General features: G+C 35.3%; 1 protein-coding gene across 9 annotated transcripts in view; it reads left to right on the top strand.

The window, feature by feature from the left end:
* Positions 1–14682, top strand: part of RYR2 (ryanodine receptor 2) — a 422851-nt gene that overhangs the window by 296528 nt on the left and 111641 nt on the right. For all 9 annotated transcript variants that reach the window (XM_074580040.1, XM_074580034.1, XM_074580039.1 and 6 more), the window contains 9 exons: positions 363–532; positions 1576–1796; positions 3082–3172; positions 6277–6417; positions 7241–7404; positions 9690–9768; positions 10414–10503; positions 11648–11785; positions 13542–13619. In XM_074580040.1, coding sequence (XP_074436141.1) covers positions 363–532; positions 1576–1796; positions 3082–3172; positions 6277–6417; positions 7241–7404; positions 9690–9768; positions 10414–10503; positions 11648–11785; positions 13542–13619 — 1172 coding nt within the window. The remainder of the gene's footprint in view (positions 1–362; positions 533–1575; positions 1797–3081; positions 3173–6276; positions 6418–7240; positions 7405–9689; positions 9769–10413; positions 10504–11647; positions 11786–13541; positions 13620–14682) is intronic.

Here is a 14682-nt window from a genome sequence, read left to right as displayed (position 1 = left end):
TGTTTGATGTAGGATTGTTGTATGTTTTACTTTGTGTCTGCTTTTTCTAAGAACTAGGTAGTTCTGTAGATGAATTAGTATGTTTTGGATGTTTACATTAGGATATCAGCTGATAAGAATACCTTAATACACAAAGCATGAACAGAAAAGCACGTATGGATTTTGAGGTCTATCTGGGTAGAATTTGCCTTATGTTTTCTTTTTCAGTTAACTATGAATATGTTGCCTTTGTGTAATAAAACCATGGGGAAGATGCTTAGATATTAAGAGAGACTCAAAACCTCTGACATGTAGTAGCATGAATGCCTAGTCTGCTGGTGAAGGATGATCCTTGTCATTGAAGTCTTATTTCTTCCTTTTAGATGGTACTGTGGTGGAACCTGACATGTCTGCGGGGTTTTGCCCAGATCACAAGGCAGCCATGGTTTTGTTCCTTGACAGGGTCTATGGAATTGAGGACCAGGATTTTCTTCTACACCTTCTTGAAGTTGGCTTTCTGCCAGATCTTCGTGCTGCTGCTTCTTTAGATACGGTAAGGGTTTAAGTCTGTTGTTATTTCGGTTCCATTATCTTACTGAACACAGCGGTATTTTTCATCCTTCAAAAAAACACTTTTTTATTTATTCATATTGTCTTCTGCATTTCTCAAATGCTGGATGAGCTGCCTGTTGCTGCTGACCTTTGAGACTACTTGAAGAGCACTGAAGAAGCATTCTCCAGAATGACGCTTACTTTATAAAGGGCTCCCATTGATACCTATACCATAAGAGATGCAATGGCTTTCCCCAGGAGATTTTCTGAGCTTGTACTCAGAAGCACATGGAATCAAAGTCAGATAAGCTGCCAATGAAGCATGTAATTGAGAGCATCTTTTCAGAGATATACAGAAAAGTGTTCATCTCCATGCATTCGTTAGGGACACCTACATTGTTATTTAGGAAATCACTAAATTTTTGTTTTAGTTCCTCCTCAAAATTGCTGCCTTTTTTTTTTTTTTTTTTTTTTTTTTGAGTCTTATTTCCATCTAATTTTTCTCTACTGGCTTGGTCCAGAAAGATCAGATTTAGAGAGCTTATATGAGGGCTAAAACAAGGACGTTGATTTCCCTATTTGACCTTTTATGTCAACATTTTTCTGATAATAATCGTATTGTTAATTAACAAAGAGCAGGTGAGGATTTTTTTTCCCTCAGTTGGAACTTGGGCTTGATCATAACATGGAAACATACTGAGTTTTGTAAATGCAGATTTCACTGGTATTACCTGATTCTGGAGTGTTCTGTTAAGCAACTATGACATTCTTTAATACAGTCTTGAAAACTGTTTTGTTTTTGAATGGCTACCTTTAGTGTTTGTAAAAAAACCAAACCCAAAAAAACCCAAAAGCCATCTGTGAGACTTTAGAAGCAGAAAAGGAAGTTAGGCATCCTGCTTTTCCAGTAGGTATCAAATCCTCATTTGTGTGTGTTGGAAATTTCCCTCTTTAGAACTACTACAAAAGAAAAAGAAACAAGTTCTTTTCATTTGTAACAACATTGATGAGACAAATCTAATTTCTGTTCCATTTAATTCATAGGCTGCTTTAAGTGCTACGGATATGGCTTTGGCCCTGAATCGATACCTTTGCACGGCAGTCTTGCCTCTGTTGACCAGATGTGCTCCTCTTTTTGCTGGCACAGAGCACCATGCTTCTCTCATCGATTCCTTGTTACATACTGTGTACAGACTCTCAAAGGGATGCTCTCTTACCAAAGCTCAGCGAGATTCTATTGAAGAGTGTTTGCTGTCTATCTGTGGGTAAGAAAATACTCTTAGCTATACAGGAATGCTAATTGATAAAGCAACCTATGATATTTATAACACAGGAATGCAGAACTATGTCACCAGTAACATAATTAAGATTATTTTTTTTCTGTCAGATGATTATGATATTTTTAAATACACTGTATTCAGTTTGCAACTTTGTTAATCACTTGTGTGCACTCCTCCCTTATTTTGCTATTACCAAGTTTTTAAAATTAAAACCTTGGTGATTAACTAAGTGCCATTTAAATGCTTTTAGCTGTACAGATTGGCAATATGGTTGATAATCAGTGGATTATATAGTTCTATGGAGATGTTTGTTTATGTTGTGTTACATTTGAAATCCTAATCAATGACTAGTATTGCTATATGTCATTTTTGATACCCATGGCACACATTTTGTCTGGGTATCTGCAGTCTCAAAACCAGCTGATTATTATCCAATTTTGTTATAAGCTTGCAGGCTCAATTATCAGAAGTTGACTAGGGACATATGAATTCACTTTCCTAATTAAAGTTAGCAACATTTAGGCTTTCAAATAACCATATTTTTTTTTAATATTTCACCATAAATTTATTTTGCATAATGTGTAAATGTGTTCAGAAATGACAGACGTTTATATTCTAGTACTGTAAAAAAGTACTGTATAACACTTCTTTATAAAATGTATCACATTGATCTCTTTATATATATCTATATAGATATAGATATATCTATATATATCCTTTATAAGAACCAATAAAATGGGACAGTGTTTGCTATTTATCTGGAAAGGTTTAATGTTCCTGCCATTCTAACATACACGCTACACCTGTTTCTTCTGTCCTTCTAGTTGGAGACGCTGCTGCGTGTCTCATTTAGTACATCTAAAGACTTAGTGCCCTTAAGTCTTTGTTATTGTTAGGATATTTTTAAAAGCCATTGAGGTATATTTCAAGAAATTAATGTTATAGCCTTTTCTCATGGGCATGGTGATCATAATACACAATATCAAAATTCAGTATTTTTCTTCATGATTTTTCTCTGGCTATAGATCAGATATTTTCTCTGATTCTTTAAAGCGTTTGATTCGCAGCTTGTTTGGAAGGTTTTCTTTGGTATGCAGTTGTTTGCTTTCTTTTGAACACATTTTTTTAGTGCCACAAGCAAAAGCCAATTGCTTTCTGAATTTGAAGAATTTAAATGGCATAGAACTGACAGGTTCCTTTAATGTATTTATTAATTATTTACATGGAACGATGCTGGTACACCTTTTTGAAATGGTTTGTCTGCTTTTAGGCAGTTGCGGCCTTCCATGATGCAGCATTTGCTAAGAAGATTAGTATTTGATGTTCCTCTATTAAATGAACATGCAAAGATGCCTCTCAAGGTAGAAGTAGATTTTTATATTCAACAGCATTCCTTGTAACAGAAAGTATTTGCATGGAGAATATTTTTTTTTTTTCTTTTTGGTAAGCCTATATGGTAACAGAATAGAAAAAATCCCTGGGGGCGGGGGCCAGAATCCAGCGCGCAAAGAAAGAATAGGAATTGATACTCTGTTTGCACCCTTACTTCTGCCCTCTGTGTTGGTTTCCCCTGCTCTTGGAAAACGGACGCTTTCTGTGGTTTGCACTTGGAAGTCTAAGTAGTACATGTTTTTTAATAATCTTTCATTTTGTTTTCACCCCCCAAAGACTTCTCCATATCTTTTGATCTGATTCCTAATGCACAAGAAAAATGTGGTTTTTTTTTCCTTTCTGAGATGACATTCCTTAAATTATCCTCAGATTTCGTTGGCAATTCTAAGGAACGTATCATTTCCCACCTTACCTAGTGCTATTTTTCAGTAGTCCTTTTTAATGCTTTCCCACTACAACTTTGAACAAGCTATTTAATCTTATTTCATAATTCTTTATGCTTTAAAAGCAACATATCAGGATTAATTGCATTTTACACCTGATTTCTGTGCCAGAGTACCCCTCAGAATTATGCAGGCTTCAACTAGCCAGATTACAGTCTCTGACTTCAGATGAGGAATTTAAATCACTAGTCTCAAAGCCAGGCCCTGCTGCATTGTCTTTCCCCTGCCAAAGACTTCATAATTTGGTTGTGTCCCCCAGGAAGCGCTCAGTCAAACTAAAGGTGCCGGAGCAGCCATTCTTCAGTGCCTATGTGTGAGAAAAGCAGTTGCTAATTTAGCGTAAGGCCCTGAAGGGGACCTTTCTAATGCATTATGACATTTTGTGTGCTGGAAAAACCAAACAGTAACTTGCCGATCCCTGTGTGGCTGTGGTTCTTCAGGTTTTTTGGTGGGGAAAGAACCACCCCAGCTCCCTGAGATCTGTTCATCTAGGACAGCAGGGTTTTTGATCCTGAGGGTCATGACTGCAGTGTCTTTCCCATATTGCTGAACTGAATAGGAAGATCAGTTAGATCCAAACTGATCGTTAGATCCAAAAGGATCTGATTAGATCTAATTAGATCCTTTTGGCAAGTCAGGATTCGGGAGAGTATAGATATGAAGAGAACCATGGTGTTAGTATGGGAAAATGATTTTTTTCCATTGACATCTAAACAAGTAATAGGAACTTCTGAGGAAAGTGAACTCTTTATCTGAAGATAGAACTAGAATTTTTCAAAGGTTTAACTGACAGTAAACTGATTTTCAGTGATTTAACAAGGGACTCCTACATGTATCTACTAATATGTTTCTGATTGGAAAATACTATGCATATTCTTTATGGGCTTATGCTAGTAAACAGGTTATAGTAGTCTAAAGAGACAGCTAAAAGTTAATCATGCATCTGAAAATGTAATTTTGAATGGGAAGAGAGGAGGAAATCATGAAAGCTAAACCAGAATCAAGTGCTATCTAGTGTGAATACTTTTGCTGGTTTCTACAATTAAAAATTACCTTAGTTTAGGCAGCATATGAATTCAAATCTGTGATGCTTTTCCTGTATAATTTTGTATGAACTTTCTGCAATAGGGCTGTCTTGTCTTTATTTCCTCTTAAATCATATTCAGTGCTTCGTGAAGGACTTCTCTAAGAGTAAACCTGCCTTTACTCTCGGCTAGATTTAAAAATATATACATGTCTGTTAGCACTCACGTGTTGTCCAAAAGCAAACCTGAAGTCTTTCCATTGTTTAATAAAATTCATTTTGAAAAAAAGATTTTCAAATATATCTTAGACTCTTAGCGTCCGTGTTTCTGAGACCCCTGTGTTTCTACAGGAATGATAAAACTTCTGTCTTTTTACATTACATATACAGTAAGTTCTTCTCTCCCATTTTTCTTTAATCATCTGAAAATTTAAATAGTAAATAGATAATAATAGCTTATTTAAATCTGAAGATATACAAATGCATTATACAGAATTTTTTTTCTGATCCATGAAAAGTAACACAGTATTGAGGTTGTATTTTTGGTTATCAAAATCCTTACTTCTACACATCCAGACTTTTTTTTTTATGCTTGTCTTTATTTGTGCATGTTTATGTTATGGATATCTGCATTTTTCCATCTTGACATCCGTTCTGATTAGAAAAAAGGGAATTCTGTCAGCTCTTTACTTACTGTGACTTGTAATACTTTGCCAATGTGCTTTGCAAAGTAATGTTGAAACAATTCTTTTTTTTTCTCTAAGGAACTGTTAAAATAAACTCTGAATTAAAATTCCAGCTAAATTTCTTAGAAAGATCATTCTCATTCTGTGCCTCAGGAAAATCTGCCCCTGAGTACGACTAGGTTTTCATACTTTGCTATTGTCAGAAATTTGTTGTCGGGATTGCCTTTACTGACAGATGTACAACTAATTTTTCCTCTTGTCTGTGACTCAGGGACATAGAGGACACATTAAGCAAAAAATTTGTGATTTTTCAGTTTGGCAAATATCCAGTAGCAGGTCCTTGCAACATTTGAGTCCCTGATAATCTGGAACCTTGTAACCACTTAAGAAGAAAGTATTCCTGAAATGTGTATTTAATGAAAGAGAGTGAGAGAGAATAAAGGTCCTCAGCCAATTGTAATAGAGGGCAGGAGGGTGGACTGATAGCAGGTTTTACAACTTGCAGAAGAGATGAGTTATGCTGGGACTTATTGTTGAATACCTCTCAAACATGTAAATAATAATCGGGAACTAGGTGAAATCATGCTTCTACTGTCTTACCCACCAAGCAGCAGTGTTTGGAATAGTGGAACACACAGGTGGAGGTGAGTTGTTGTCTTCAGCTGAGCCGTCAGAGTTCTTGTGGTGTTGGGGAAAATTATCCTCTGTCACATGCTTTTTGCATATGTCACTAATGTTAAAAGAAAGAACTGCTCGTTCTGTGTGTATGTCCACCAATTATTTAAAGAATAGGTACACAACATGGCTTCTTGAGAAAAGTTAGAAATTTTTCTGGCAGTGTCTGCGTAATGGTCGAGTGCCAGAATGGAAGAACATCAACAGTTATATTTTATTTGCTTTCAAAATATGTTCTGTTCTAGTTGCTGACAAATCATTATGAAAGGTGCTGGAAGTATTATTGTTTGCCAGGTGGATGGGGTAACTTTGGTGCTGCCTCAGAAGAAGAACTTCATTTATCCAGAAAGTTGTTCTGGGGTATTTTTGATGCTTTGTCTCAAAAGGTAATTCATTTTAATATCCATCTGCTACTGTAAAAGCCTCACTGTGTAACCTTTTTTCTTTAATCTGTCATTTTTAACCAGCGTTTATCAGCACTGTATTGCCCACTTTAAAGGGAAAAATACAGGCTTTAGTAAGTTTAAATCTTCCTCTTATAATTTCTGCTCTAACGTAGGTATACCATTGTGGCTGCTCATTAAAAAAAATTATATAGCTAATGAAGTAATCTTGAGGTGTATCGGCACAAGTCAACTACACTTCAGAACCCTAAAACCAAATTCAAGCATCTGCAGGTGACTGAAAGCTGCACTTTTCTACCTCACACATTATTCTTCCTTAAACCAAAACCTTTGCTTAGTAATTGTAGATTCATCACCCTTGACTCAATTCTATGTTAGAAAAAAGTTTAATAATACACCTTGGAACGTATTTGTTCTTGATTCTGTGAGTATTATTAGCCAACCTGCTTAAAATTTCATGAGTTCCATTTCAAATCTAGATATTCAGAAATGCTGTGCATATTCCTGTGCTATGTTCTCTTCCCAGACATCTCAAAAATGCCTGGTGTTGCTCCCAGTGAAGTCAATACTTTAACCATTTACTTCAGCGTGAGCAATTGATCCTAGCTTTATCTAAAGTGTATAATATGCTTTGGACAGTCAGTTTCCTTCTTTTTTCTGAACTTGAATTGAAAAATTCAATTTCACACTGAGTAAGAAAGCCATTCTCTGGCTGCCTGGTTTCACGTATAGCTGTATCAGTTTCAGCAGTGATGTTGATAGCTTCTGTTCATGACTCACTTTCTATCCCCTGTGTGTTCTGCAGAAGTATGAACAAGAACTGTTCAAATTGGCTTTGCCTTGTTTGAGTGCGGTTGCAGGGGCCTTACCTCCAGACTATATGGAATCGAATTATGTCAATATGATGGAAAAACAGTCTTCAATGGATTCAGATGGGAACTTTAATCCTCAACCTGTTGATACATCAAAGTAAGGAGTTATTTTGTTGCAGCTATTTGTTAATCATGAATGTGTAAAACAGGGGTGGAGTCTGATGTTGGGTATGGTGTGAATTTACAGCTTCTATTCTCTTCTGGAACGCTTATCTTCTAGGTAAAATGGAGACCTTAACTTTGTATTATTGGTTTTCATTTATGTATTTATTTTAAATCATATAAAGCAATAAATATCCAGTTACATAACTAATTTCTTGGTCAATGTAGAACATTTTTATTGCATTTTCAGCCTGAAGATAGAACTGTCCAGTTACTTTTGTATGTCTGCTGCAAACAAACCAGTGTGTTTTCAGGACTAGAAAAAGTAGACTAGTCTACATCATCCCTGTCATTATTAACATGTGCCAAGACACTAATTCCGGTGCCTGTGAATGACAGTGTACCTGCAGAAAATTATGATGATGCTGCTTTCATATAATCTCTTTTTACTATGAATAATGGGGAATTGGGCAGAAATATCTTTATTTTCTCTAGGCAGCCAGACTCTCACTACGCTCTCTCAAAACACATATCTGAACGGGACTTTTGTGCCCTGAGTTTTGACTACAGCCAGCGCACGATTCTCCTTTGTATAGAATAGTCTTACAGCAGTATGGTTATGCGCTATATCTTGAGAAATGCCATTTGTAGGACATTTGCTTCAATTGCCTTTGTGAGCTTTCTGTCTGTATTAACATTCAGAACACAGAATATCGTCAATAGATTGATACCTTTGTTACAGCATGCTTGTATATGTATGCACATCGAAATATGGTAATAAAAGCCATAATCTAGACTGGAATATAGAAATCACATCAGTGACCATTAAAATTAATTTCTCTAAGATGTATTTAAGATATATGAAGATTTAACAAAATTTAGCAAGGATATTTATTATACTATCCTTTAACTAATCGAAGATGAGTTTATCTGGTGTCATTTCAGAGGAAAATTGTAGATAGCAAGAATATATTTTAAAAGCTCAGAAAATGTTACTTAATATTACCTAAATCATCAGTCATCTCGTTGCCGTAGGAGTCTACAGTTTTGTGATGATTCAAGACAAAGAAAGCCCTACTTTTTTCAGTGTCACTTCCAACATATCCTATATTCTTTTAACATGCAAATCCTGCATCACCTTGCTTACTAGTCCTAGACCTATTTATATGAAGCTATAGATAATGTGACTGTATTGTGCTTGTCGGTTTATTGCACTTCTGAAATGATTCAAAGTATTATTAGTAGAGTTCCCCTCAAAATACACGCTTCCAAACAGTATGAAAAATTATAAGCATGCTGGATGAATATTTTCTGGCCTTTGTGTGTGGTTAGGCTCTTGCAAACTGTTACTCTGATGTAATTTTGTCTTACATTTTTGCTTTTTTCCACTCCATGACTGAAGATTGAAAACAAGACTCTTCTGCTTTGCAGTAGATGGCACTGTAACACTTTTGCTGCCACAATTCTTTGTTTTAGGAGGGAAGATTTTGCTATTTCATAAGCGATCGAGAAGCAATTGTTCCCTTTCATTTGTAGGAATGCAGATGCAGAAAAATACTGGTATTTTATAAATTATTTTTGGAAGAGGGTTCTGGCTCTGATGCTTGTTTGACAGTTAAGGATAGCTGCATTTCCTTTACTGCTTAAAAACATTAACTTCTGCACTATCTTGTACACCTGTTGAAGGGCTAGTGTATTTATTTGTGGTTTTTTTTTCCTATTTTTAATAAGGATTTTAATATTTTCATATTCACCGGGGTGCTGAAAAATAAAGCATTGAGCATATAACTTTTGAGTTGTCATAAGTTATAGTGCTTCAAGCTTATAATAAAATTTATGATGTGTTTCAAAAAGGACTGTTAGCACGCTTAGTTTATAATGGACATGCGCTATAAATTGCCACAGTGTTTCTGAATTGATGGGTCACAGTTATATCTTTGATCTTAAGAAAATGAATGTTAGTAATAGAAATGTGTGACAAGAAGCATGAGTGCTCGGTATCATTGATTTTTCCCTGCACATGTGTGTCGAAAAAGTAAATTTCCTACAACGACTGTGGTTCTCATTCAGTGCCCATTAAGTAACTCAGATTTTTTTTTTTTTTTTCCTCTTTATTTAACTGGGGCTTGGAGTAAACTGTATGTGAGGAAACAGAGCACAGTAAGATGCTTTGAATAGATATACACACTACTAATTATTTATTTGAAAGTTTTCTTCAAAACAAAAGCATTCACGTTTTAGCATGTGTGGTATAATGGCTATTTTCCTCTTCACTTTCAGCATTACAATCCCTGAAAAGCTAGAATATTTCATTAACAAATACGCAGAACACTCTCATGACAAATGGTCAATGGAAAAGGTAAAATCTATATTCCTGTTAAAGCAAGATCAGATTTTTTATTTGAATCCATTTCATCTTCAAAATATTTTACTCTGAATATTATTTTTCATAACGCTTCAAGTTGGTATATAGGTAAGGTATAAACCTATATTTTCTTGAAATGCGTTTTGGGGGAAAGTTCTGTAAGTGCCCATGAGTATTTCAAAATAGCGTTTCATCATTTCTTTATTTTTATCATTGTCTTTTGAGTAAATATGCTTACTAATTCTTTAAGAGTTTCATTGACTTCAAATTTCAATTTTTTAACTAAAAATCGTATTTAGGGTTTTTATTCCTTTGTGCTGTTTCTGTGTCCAGAATTAAAAATGGTTCGTCAACTGCAGCATAGTATTTTGCTCTATGTAAATGTTTAAAAGAAAAATGTATTAAACGTTAGCTTTGTGTATTCATTAATTTTCAAAAAGATGGCATGCTACATAGTTAATTGCATTCTGTGTAGATAATATAAATGTTGGTTGAGAAATTGTTGAGAAAAGAGTAGAAGGGAAATGTTAAGAGAACAACTCTGCAGAGGCTTTGTTCAGTTCCTTGTACCAATAAAAATAGGATTTTTCATATTTTTTTTGCTTTTCCCCATTTTTTTCATCTTATTACTGTTTTCAGTTTGCCAATGGATGGACATATGGTGAAACATATTCTGAATCTGCAAAAGTGCAACCATTAATGAAGCAATATAAGTTACTATCTGAAAAGGTAAGGAATTTGTTCGTTCTTGATCCAGAGTGATTGAAAGATTGCTTCATTCACTCTGAAAATATCACCTTGGGCTTACAACCCTTTTTAAAAATTTATTTAAAGTTTAAATCAGCTAATATGTGACTGTTGCCTTTCTCAAAATCTCAAAAAGAGACAGAAGGGTTTTATTGTACAATAAACGGGCCACTTGACCTATTTTCTCATATGGCTGAATTTACATGGCATAATTTATGGTGAAACTGAAGTGTCATGTTGCCAGTATATTTTTACACTAAGGTAATAAAGGAATGCTTGCTTGCTTAGTGAAGACTTAGGTTTAGGCTTTGTCTGGTCTCCATCAGAGGAGGCCACAAAGATGATTAGAAGGCTGGAGAGCTTGTTAAGTGAAGCAAGGCTGAAGGAACTGTCTATGTTCAGCTTAAAGAAGAGAAAACTGATGGGGATATAATTTCGGTTTCCCAGTACCTAAATGCTAATTATAGAGAAGATGGATGCATTCTCTTCACAGGGATGCACAGTGGCAGAACAAGATCCACTGGGTTTAAGTTCCTTCAGCAGAAATGCTTTCTGGAAATCCTTCTTATCTTGACAACTTAAACATTGGAATAGGCTGTCCAGAGAAGTGGTGAAATCACCAGCAGTACAAATATTAAAGGCATGACATGGCAGGCCCTAGATAACCTCATCTTGATAACCGTTGATAGCTCCATTAGGTTAGCTTATCTGACCTCAACAGAAGGTTGAGCCAGATGACATCCAGAGGTCCTTCTAACATAGACTTTTTTTATGATTCTATGATCATGGTTTTTTGTTTCATTTAGTAGACAAAACACTGCATTACTCTTGATAATTACTGATCCACCTTTGAGCTCATATCTGAGCATGTCATTAACACGGTTATCCCTGTGATCATCATCTTCCTGCAGGGCCAGAATTCTTCTGCCCAATTCTGAAATGATAAATAATTTTTTTAATATCTTATATGATTTATTTGCTTCTTTGCAGTATCCCTGGGCCGTAAGGGCTGATTTTAGTACATTTCTTTGCATCTCAGTATAACCAGGCAAAAGCGCAATAGTTATTTTTTGCTCTGTACAGCTATATAATAAACGAGGCAATTATTACATGTGCATTCTTCTAGGAGAAAGAAATTTATCGATGGCCAATCAAAGAATCACTGAAAACTATGCTGGCATGGGGATGGCGAATTGAAAGAACACGGGAGGGAGATTCCATGGCACTGTATAATCGGACGCGTCGCATATCTCAAACCAGTCAAGTGAGCCATTTTATTAAAACCTTATTTTAAAAACAGGCATGCAAAATCTACTCTCCAATCTTTGATTTTATAAGTAATGAAATAAACCTGTAGCATAAAAATATGTGAAAGCATTTTTCACAAGCAATTGTACAACTGATAATGGGTTTGGATTTCTATTCGCTGAAGCTGGAACTTTCTTTCCCTGTTCTAAAGTAATATGTTAATAAACATTTTCAAAACACCTGAACAAAACTGAAATAGAAATGTATTTGTTCACTTGGTTTAAAATTAACTGCATTATTTAGGGGAATTATTTACATCAGTAGGTGATTATGCATTAGTAGTGAGTATTAATATGATTTTAGTCTACTATCTTTTGAAATTTGGTGGCTATGGATGCCTTTAAGCGTGTAGAGTAATAGATAAGGGTAGATATATAAATTATTTTTATTTATATAAATAAATATATATTTCCTTTTTTTAAGGAAAATTAATACAAACATCAATGTTAATGCAGCATAAATTTTACATCTGTAGCCAAAATTCTGAAAATGTTAAAGATAGGTTTTTTTCCTTTAGAATAGTCTTCTTAAATCAAAATGTTGTAAGGATAAAATGGAGAAATACTGACACTATATTCTCTTAGAGCTCCATACACTATGCAATTAAACTGAGGGGGGGAGAAAATCTCTGTTTCTCCCATTCACACAGACACGCGTGGAGCCAAACCGATGGGGGAAATAAAATGGAGGAGAAAAATCTTTCCCTCTTTTCTCCACTCTGCTCTGCACTATTTACATGTGTGAGTGGTGATATTGAAGGAGCTGGGACTGTTTAGTTTGAGGAAGAGGAGGCTGAGGGGAGACCTCATCACTCTCTACAACTACTTGAAAGGACGTTGTAGAGAGGTTGGTGCTGGTCTCTTCTCACAGGTAATTAGCGATAGAACAAGAGGGAATGGGTTCAAGCTGCAGCAGGGTAGGTTTAGGCTGGACATCAGGAAAAAAATATGCATATGAAAATAATATCAGTCATAGGAATAATCTTTCTAAAGGAAGACATACCTGTGGGGGACATCTGTTACAGCAGAATCCATAGTGGAAAGCCCAGCAATGCCCCTTTTGTAGCCACATTTCTTGCATCAGTGGCTTGCCATCCAGAGAGTCTCCGTCATTGTTTATCCTTCTTCAAACGTTTGTGTCAATGTAACAAGCAAACCTGTGACAAATTTAGGCAGTAGAGAGAAAGAATGACAAAATGATGATATTTTCTGAGTGGGGAGGAGGGACAGAAGGAAAAAGCTATGTATTTAGTAGATTGTATTCCTGTATGTAGAAGTAGAGTTGAAAAGCCAAATTCAAAGTTTGATTTTTGCCTGAATATCCCTTAAACTAGATTGTCTGAGACTTCACCTGCTGAGAAAAAAAAATTCCAGAAAACGCAGAGGTTTATTCATAACCTTATTAAAGCATTACCCACAATGAGCTCAAATCTTAAATGAGTTCAAGTGAAACTTGCATTTGAATGAGGGGGATTTGTGTCTGATGGCTGTCTGTCTTTGGGAACAAAGTATGTAGACCTTTCCTTAAATCTTGCTTAAGTTTACCGTCCTTGAGGTATTTGCAGTTGGGCTACATGGGTTCTTTTTGCTCTCTAGAGATATACAACTGACTTTTTCCTTAAGTTCTTTCATTACTTTCAGGATCTTGTTAATGTTAACTTATTCATATCAAACGCTTGTATAACTCCACTGTTTTGCACACTTGTTATTCAGATCTCTGTAGATACAGCCCATGGTTACACTCCTCGAGCAATTGACATGAGCAACGTCACGCTCTCCAGAGACTTACATGTAAGTCAGAAGTACTTAATGTGCCTACCCTTTTTTACATTTTCTTTTCTTTTCTGCTAGTTTAATTTAAACAAATTTGGTGCCTTATGTTACTTTCTTTGATATGCCTGGATTTTGGTTTGATTTTTTTTTTTTGTTCTTTTTCATCATTGCTCTTTGATCCTCTGTTTCTTTGAAAAACGTGGTTCATGTTCAAAAGCTTCAAAGTTTATTTTAGTCCTGGATTGATTTTCCCAGCTCTCTTTGCGAACATCCGTCATTTTGAAGAGAATCCTGTTTAGAAGAACTTGCAGCATCAGCTTGTTTCTGTTTATCATTCATTTCTCCACCATCTTCCCAAAACATTTTGTCATTGCTCTTTTTTTCTAAACTGAAGAAATAAGAATCAGGAGCCATTGTTACAACAAATATTATGAGAACAGAGAGCGAAGAAGTTGGGGCTAATATTTTACCTCATCTTTCAGTAGATTGCTGTTATTTGGAACAATATTTTTAGTTGATAGTTCTTTCAAACCAGCTTCAAAATCTGTTATTTAAAAGCTAGGCAAATTTAATTGAAATGCAGTTTTAGGTATTAATTGCCCTGATACTGTAATTCAGGAAATATCCAAACATGTTAAGTACTAATGAGATCTGAGTTTCTAAAATTGAACTATATGTAATTTTTAACTTTTTTTTGAATGTTTAATATCTTTAAAGTTCAGGTTTAGATTTTTTTTTTAAGAGTTCAGAGTTAGATTCTTCAACTTTGTTTTAAAATGCAGTCCTCTGGCTTGCTGCCCTTACCAGAACCTTCAGGGGGTTCTTACTGGCATTGTTTTGAGAATCAAGTCCCCGTCTGACACCTCAGTGCTCTTTCCAAACTATAGTCCTCTTTGTGGTTCCTCCTTTTTCGAATTAGCAGTTTTCTCTTCAGCACCAGGTTCCTAATTCGTATACATAAGCCCATCCTTCCCAAATTCTGTATCATAATTTTTCAATAAAAACTCACTTTCAGTGAACCATTATGGTGTAATTGTATTGAAACTCCCAGAGAACAAAACTTGTTATTTAATATCAACCA

The sequence above is a fragment of the Larus michahellis genome, chromosome 3 (assembly GCF_964199755.1).
Source record: "Larus michahellis chromosome 3, bLarMic1.1, whole genome shotgun sequence".
Taxonomy (NCBI): Eukaryota; Metazoa; Chordata; class Aves; order Charadriiformes; family Laridae; genus Larus; species Larus michahellis.
Note: the sequence above shows the minus strand (reverse complement) of the source record. Positions and strands in the feature narration are given on the sequence as shown.